Below are 7,912 nucleotides of genomic sequence, written 5' to 3'. Positions count from 1 at the left end.
CCTCTAATCTGTTGTTTATTCCTTCTAGTGTATTTTTCATTTCAGTTATTGTGTTCTTCAACTCTGATTCTATCTCTTTGTTGAAGTTCTCACCGAGTTCACCCACTCTCTTCCCAAGGCCAGTGGGCATCCTTATAACCATTACTTTGAACTCTTTAACAGGTATATTGCTTATCTCCATTTCATTTAATTATTTTTCTGAAGCTTTGTCTTCTTTTTTTTTTCATTTGGGGCATATTCATCTCTTTCTCCTCAATTTGTTTGACTTCTGTGTTTGTTTCTATGAAGATGGAACATCTACCTCTCCCACTTTTGAAGGAGTGACCTTGTGCAGGACTGTTCCCTGGGTAGACATTGTGTGTCTGAAGGCTTTGGCTGGCTGGCTGGAGCTAAAGCAGGCATGGGCTGGGGGGGTCCTGGGGCACTCTGCATAGGGTGCCCTGGTGAGACAGCTGGAGCTGAAATGGGCACAGGCTGGGGGGGTCCCAATGTGTACTGCCCTGGTGCTGCCTTGATAGGATGGCTGGAGGTTTTGTGGGCATGGGTGGGGTGCCACTTTGGGGGGGCAGGTGGAGCTGGTGTGTACCAGGGACCTGGGTCTTGCTAAGGTGGCAGGCAGGCTAGAGTGCCTGGACTTCACTCCTGTCTGCACAGTCAAGGTTTGGGGAGGCAGAGAAACATAAACAATGACACTTGCCAGTGCGATGGCCCGAGGGAGTTCTGACAGTTCTCCCACCATTTGGTAGATATTCCAGGGTTAGTAAATGGGTTTCCTCCACATATATTGTAGTTGCCCTTTAAACTGCAATGTTTTTCCATGCCCAAGGGCAGGTGAATCTACACATGGGTCTGACATTGATGTCCTTCCCTATTGCAGTTCTTAGCTTCTGGGCTGGGGTTCCTGTCATTACGGTGTCTCCATCTCTCCTGCCATTCCCTATGTGGTCTTTCTATCCTTTGTTGTGCAGAAGCTGCTCAGTCAGCCCAGAGTTCTTTAGAGGGATTATTCTATATATAAATGTAGATTCAGTGTATCTGTGGGAGAATGTAAGTTCAGGGCCATCTTGGGCCTCCTTAACGTTGAACTTTTGAGTTATTTTCAGATAGAAGTGGCAAAAAGGGAAAGCTATTACTTGCATCTGGGGAGAACACAAAATGAGAGAACATCTTGCATTGGGAATATCCCCATCTTAGCAGAAAAATGGGCTAAAATCTTATTCGGGGCTATTTTTCTCCTGAAGCTTAGAATGCTTTAATCACTGGAGATGGTTTTTGCAATGAGTGGCAATATGTCTTTTGTAAGGTTGAAATAGTAAAATGTGCTGCTACTGAAGTTTAGTTGTGTAGAATTGAAAGGTGTGTGTGAAAAGCAGAGCTGGGGGAGGTGTTAGATTCATTTTCAAGTTGGATTTATCCCAAAGGAAAATATTTTGATGCTGTTAATATGTGTGCTGTTCATCAGAAGAGGTATTACTTCTTAACTTGCTTCCCAGCATGCATTTGAATAATAAATACTTGATAAATGAAATAACCAGACACATATTATATATTAACTGTCCTGCTGACCCATATCATCTGCTAAGCAATAAATCTGTGAGAGAATAAATTGGTGGATGCTTTAAATTGGATGTTCAGTGACATTTAAACAGATTTAAATGACAAGAAGCAGTCAATGATTTGGAGATGCACAAAGACCTTTCCAGGTAATGTAAGTGCAAAGACCTCAAAGTGTTACAGGACTGTTATAGGACCAAAAAGAAGGCTACTAAGGCTGGAATGGAGAGGCGTGGGTCAGAGCAGTAGGACATGAGGTTGGAGAAGAGTGCAAATCATGTACTTGATAAGTCAGGATGAGAAATTTAGATTCAGTGCTTAGTAAAAGGGGAAGCCACTGGGTATTTTAAGTGATGAATTATAGATTAGAGGAAGGTAAGAGAAGAAAAGGTGGACATTAGGGAAGGCAAAGAAGTAGGATGGGGCAGCTGTCCTGGAGTGGGGTGGTAAGAATGAGAATGGGGAAGAGTGGATGAATTTAGGAACAGTTAAGAGAAAGAGGGTGTGGTGAAAGGAGCTAGGTGAGTTAGCAGGAGGGGTAAGCCTCTAAGTGGGAAAACAATGCCTCTCCTGTAGAAGCTTTCTTAGTGTAAGGAACCAAACTTTTAAAAAAACAGCATCTTCACAAGTCATGGAGGACTGGGCTCATCATTGGCTTCTGATCTCTAGAGTTGATTTTTTTCACCCCATTTGCTTTCTTTTCTAAATAGGCTTCTTGAATATCAGGAGTGGGTGGTGAGTAGGAGGTGTTCTGAGGATGGCTGATTTTGTCTTAGGGAAGGGCTGAGATATTGCACAGAGCCACTGACCTGGGCAGCCTCAAAGTTAGAAGGGGAGTGGCAGGGAGGCTTGGTACTTACTGTGCTAAGGGCCAGAGCTTTACACACGTAGTCTCTCATTCCAACCTCTTGATGGCTCTGTGAGGTAATTTTAAAATTCCAGGTGTACAAAAGAAAAAGGTGAGGTTCAGATAGGTTCTTTATTTTGCCCAGAGTCACACAGCTTGTGAGTGGTGGAGCCAGGACTGGACTCAGAATCTGGCTCTCTGCTCTCTCTGCACCTCTCCTGAATTGGGGCTGTTTTCTTTCTCACTACCACACAGATGCCATCGAAGAACTCGTGGCTAGGAAGGCCATGACTTCTCTTTCGTGCACATACTGTGCTTGCTTCCCCTACCCCTACCTTGCCCAGTAAGGCATCAACAAACATTCCTGCCTAGAGCCAACACCCACTTCTTGCTGCCACATATGGGGCTGGGATGACAGGCAAGACAGAGCTGGTGAGGTGGATCGCGCCGCTGCTAGGTGATGGGGAGCGACTCTTCTGCCTGTGTCTTGCCTGGAAGGCGTTTTCCACTTCCGAACCCCATTCTCGCTCCTCACTCCTCACCTCTCCCTCCTTCAGCTCAGGCCCCTAAGGGGGAGTCCCTTGCCACGGGCTGACAGCTCTTGGGGGCGCGGGGTCCCGGTTCTCTGCGCTCTCATCCAATTGTGCGCAGAGCCTCGTTCCTGGGCGCCTGGAGCCCGGCGGGCATTGACGTCAAGCGGCGGCGGAGCGCTGCCTACAGACGGTTGACCCGGACCCTCCTCCACACCCCCTTCCTCCCTTGCCCCTTCCTTCTTCCCTTCACCCAGGCGCGGGCTCTCTATAAAAGGCGGGAGCCCGAGGTGTCCCAGCGACGCGGTTTCAGCACCATGGAGAGCCCCCGCCTGCGGCTGCTGCCCTTCCTGGGCGCCGCCCTGCTGCTGCTCTGTCTGCTGGGCACCCGTGCCCAGGAGGACGCCGAGCTCCAGCCCCGAGCCCTGGACGTCTACTCCGCCGTAGAGGATGCCTCCCATGAGAAGGAGCTGGTCGGTATTTCCCTTGCCCCAGAACCCTTGGGCTGCCGCGCTGTCCTTCCTTTGTACGCGTCCCTCCTCTCCCTCCCTCCCCGCTCCCATTCCCAGTCAGGGCGCGGGGAGAGGAGAGCAAAGCCCAGGCTCCCGCTGTCATCCTAAGACCGTCGCGAGCTCACAGGCTCCAGGCAGTTTGTAGAGCGAAGCTCTTGTCCCGGCCCCTCGGAGCAAGAGTCTCAGAGGTTGAGGGACCTGCGGTCACTATAACTAGGACAGCGCTCGCTAAGTTTCCACCCCTCGAACATCCCTTTTTGTCCGCGGAATCCCAGGGAGGAGTGCGTGTGTTTCTGGGGCTCCTTATAACTAGGGCTGGAAGTGAGCACCTGGGTTGGGCTCTCAGCCAAGGCGGCAGCTTAAGGCTCCGGGGGCGGTGTGTTGCAGATCGAAGCGCTACAGGAAGTCCTGAAGAAGCTCAAGAGTAAAAGTATTCCCATCTATGGGAAGAAGTACGGCCAAGTCCCCATGGTAAGGCTTTGGGGTCACCCTCTCCACATGTTTTTCCAAGAGGAAATACACCGCAATGAGTCTTATACGCTACATTTTATGTGGCTAAAGAATTCAGGTAGTGGGTTTGTAAAATTCCGTGGCCTCCCCTTTGTTGCCAGCACTGGCCTTTGACCCTTGGTCTCTAAGGGGATAGAATAAGACTAGCCGTTTTCGAGTATTGAACAGCGTGTGCCAGGAACCAGCTCTTGGGTCTGTGTGGGAAGGAGCATTTCTTGAAGACGAGCGTTTTTTTCACCTCACGAATAATCTCTGAATTGGAAAAGCCCTCAAATCTATTCAGTTCTTGTTCCTCCAATTTTCTTTCTGCCTTCCGGAGCACTGGCATTTTTTGACCTAAGTTCCAGGGTTGATATTCTTGATTCAGGGCTGGTCACCTTTCTTGGGGATCACACACACACACACACACACACACACACACACCTTCCTTCTTGGGATGAGGAGGTGCAAAGCAGGGAGTAGGGGTTGTGAGAGTATATAGGTGTATTGTTTATTTCATAGTAAAAAGCTCTGGTTCATTTTTTTTTTGGATGTACAATTAAAGGAGCCAGAAAATTTAATGCCCCACCCCACCCCAAAGGTAGGAAGTAGGAAGGTTTCAATAGCTTAAATTTCTTTTTATATTCTTTCACTGAAGTTATAAACACAGGTATTTTTGTGTTTCGGGCCTGACTATCCTTAGACCTCTGGTGGTAGTGATAGGGTCCATCTGTTTTTCCCATGAGGGTAATCGTGTTGATGGGGAGACATGCCCATCGGGAGCCTGGGTTTGTGCTTTCCGACTGACCACACATTGTGTTTGCAGTGCGACGCCGGGGAGCGGTGCGCAGTGCGAAAAGGAGCGAGGATCGGGAAGCTGTGTAACTGTCCCCGAGGAACCTCCTGCAATTCGTTCCTACTGAAGTGCTTATGAGGCTTCTGTCCTCCTCCATAGATCTCCACCCCTTCCCCACTCCTCCACTTTCCCTGAGAGGACCACACTGTCATCCCTGGAGTTTGGTTTTAGCAACAAAGTTTGCATTTCCCTGTGAGGTGAAGGGGTTCCTTTCCTGCTGTTTCCAAATACAAAAACACATTAGATATTACTGTGTGAAGGATAATGCCTTGTCTGGTGTTGATACATGTGCAAAATATTCTTTTCTTATTTATCTGACAAACACTTGTGTGTCTTTGTGTAAAGAAGGGGAATTTCCACTTTGAAAATTGTATTTTTGTATGTGGCATGGCAAGATGAAAATTAGATCTAGTTAATATTGGTAGATGACATCACAACTTGGAAAATAACCCCAAGCAACACTAAGTGAAGCATGTACAAATTATACATAATAAAGTGTTTTTACTTATTGCTCATAATGTATTGTTTTTTCTACACCTTAAGTAATTTAAGTAGGAATGGTGGAATTAATCATGCTGTTGTTTTGAAAGAGAAATATTTTAAAAATAGCAGCCTATTGGGAGAACAGCACCTTGACTCCAAGGAGTTTTGATCATTAATTAGGAGTGTGCAACACAAGCTTTGGTGCTCTGTATTTATCTTTGATTGCAGTGGTGTGTGATGCGTGTGTGTGTGATGAGATGGAGATGGTTAGAGTTGAGCTGATACAATTTTGTCTATTAAAACCTTTAGCTAGACCTTTAAATTTAGAGTGAGACCACAGTGAGATGTTAGCCACATTAAAAGCAGTTTGAAAAATTAGGACTTTTGTTTTGACTACTCCTTAATTAGAAGATATTCATTGATAAAAAATGGATTCTTTGGGGGTTGTTTGTCCAAAGAAAGGGAAACAGCTATAATCAGTTGCTTTAAGGGTGTAAGACCCAATCATTCCCACTCATTAATACACAATATTGGAAAAATTCTCTGTTCAAAGAAAAACTAGTCATCTTAGTAAGTGGTTTTGAGGGGAAAAATGAAAATTGACAGAGGACAGACTCAGCTCAAGAAACACATCTTAAATGTGAAGTTTAGTAGCTGTTAAGTATTTCTGAGTGCTCACCTGAGGTCACATTTCTTAGGCTTTAAACCAGAGCAAGTAACATTGAAGAAGTAGCATCATGAGAGGAACAGATGCTTACAGCTTCCCAATGCAGATGCACAAGGCACCTGTGTAACAGCAGACCCTAAAAAGTAAGTCCCTCTGCTGGTTAGTGGGGAGATAGAGGGTGCTGACAGAAAATATTCTCATACACAATGGCTATTTGCAGTGTTCTTATTTTTATATTAACATGGCTAGTTCCCTTAATAATCTTGCAAGGCAGATATTATGACCATGTTATTTTCAGAGGAGGAAACAGAGGCCAAGAGATGATGGAACTTGCTCAAGTCAGACAATTCTAAATCATGATTTCATCTCTAATCTATCTGACTCCAAAGTTTTATTTGTCTTTTCCCTCTATGTCACTCTGGGCAGTTGGTCAGGCAGTTGTGTCCTCAAATTCCACAGAAAGCACTTATTTCTTTAATAGAAATTAACCCACTAGGGTGCCAGTGTATTTGTGGAGTCACATTCCCATTTGAATTAATCTATGACAGGCTTAGTTGTGATTAAGATACATTGCATTTTAATCTTTAAAAACTGCCATAGCTTAATAGTTTCATAGTCGGCTGCTTTCCCAGAAAGCATTTACATTAGACTCCTAGCAATCTTGAGTACCTTAGCTATTTATATTCGTGTCAGTCCTAAGTAAGTAAGATCAGGAAGTACTTTAATCATTGACCAGTACACAGGCAGGACCCCTAGGGAACACTGAGAATGGCTCCTTATTTCAGCCTGGAAAGTTTCCCCAAAAGAAAGAGATGCTGGAGGAATTTGTGGTTCAAAGAAAGTAATAGCTCTGCTCTAAACTCCTTTACCTTGTCCCCTTCATACCTACCCCTACCACATAACCCCTCCTTTCTTGTTTAATATGACTAAAAGGTATGGACTTCTGGGGGATTGGTGGTGGGTAATCTGTGGACTCGCATGAAAAGGGTTTTTCAAAAGTTTTGTCTGTGGGGGCACAAATTTTAAGTTCATGGTGCTAATGACATTCTTCACTAATGATGGCAACATTCAATCTTAACTGGCTTGTTTGAAGTAACTTTGCCTTCTTGGTTTATCAGTATTAGAGCTACTCTTCAAATAGAATGCCTTAGTATGTTTAATGGCTGAAGGTCCCTGTGGTAGAGGACAAGAATGTCAAATATTAAGAAAAATTGTAATGAGAAAAATATTTGCCCATATGCAGTTGTCCATAGATGAGCCCCAGAGATCTGAGATTGGCTGAAAGATCAGGCATCTGAGAGTTGTCTCTCAGCTACATCTAAAGATTGACAGAATGTTACAGACATAAGAATGATGTAACTAGAGCAATGGTTCTCACAGGAGGCTGGAGCTGATGTTCAAAAGTTACTAGAGGACTTAATTACACACAACCACTCCCCTTCCCACAGTCATTACTGATATTACACCCCTTATGTCAGAATCTGGAGGGCTGTGAGAGACACATAGTATACTTGTGACCCCCACTCCTTTCCAGTCATGATGGTAACATATCTGAATCGTTGACAAAGGTTCTTTGCTTGACCAAACTTCAGTCCAGCTCCTGAATCTTCTCCTGGGCCTATCTATGCATTTCCTTGTAAAATCCAGTTTTAGCAAGAACCCAGCTAAGTCAATTCTGCTAGCCCCATCTTCCATATCTGATCACCCTGGATATCTCCTCAGTTTTCTCATACTCCACCATGCCCTAGTTAATGTCTTAGCACTCTGGCTTGTTGTTAGCAAACATCCTGTCAGATAGGTTTAGCTGGAATCTCCCTTATTTCTGATGTTTTCTCCGAGTAATTTTCCATCCACAGACCCCCACCCTTCTCCTTGGCCACAAAATCCCACTTGCCCATGCTCTGTTTGGAATTGAGCTACTTTTTATAGTGAGGTCTCTTTTCCCTGTTGCAACACTCCTGAATAAAATCTGTT

General features: G+C 45.1%; 1 protein-coding gene across 1 annotated transcript; it reads left to right on the top strand.

Moving 5' to 3' along the window:
• The first annotated feature begins 2,357 nt into the window (after positions 1-2,357).
• CARTPT (CART prepropeptide) lies at positions 2,358-5,310 on the top strand. The gene is made up of 3 exons (XM_036887952.2): positions 2,358-3,404; positions 3,831-3,914; positions 4,759-5,310. The coding sequence occupies exons 1-3, from the start codon at positions 3,249-3,251 to the stop codon at positions 4,864-4,866; spliced, it is 348 nt and encodes a 115-aa protein (XP_036743847.1). The 5' UTR covers positions 2,358-3,248; the 3' UTR covers positions 4,867-5,310.
• Positions 5,311-7,912: the final 2,602 nt, after the last annotated feature.

Source organism: Manis pentadactyla, chromosome 2 (assembly GCF_030020395.1).
Source record: "Manis pentadactyla isolate mManPen7 chromosome 2, mManPen7.hap1, whole genome shotgun sequence".
NCBI lineage: Eukaryota > Metazoa > Chordata > Mammalia > Pholidota > Manidae > Manis > Manis pentadactyla.
This window is presented reverse-complemented; position numbering and strand designations above follow the sequence as displayed.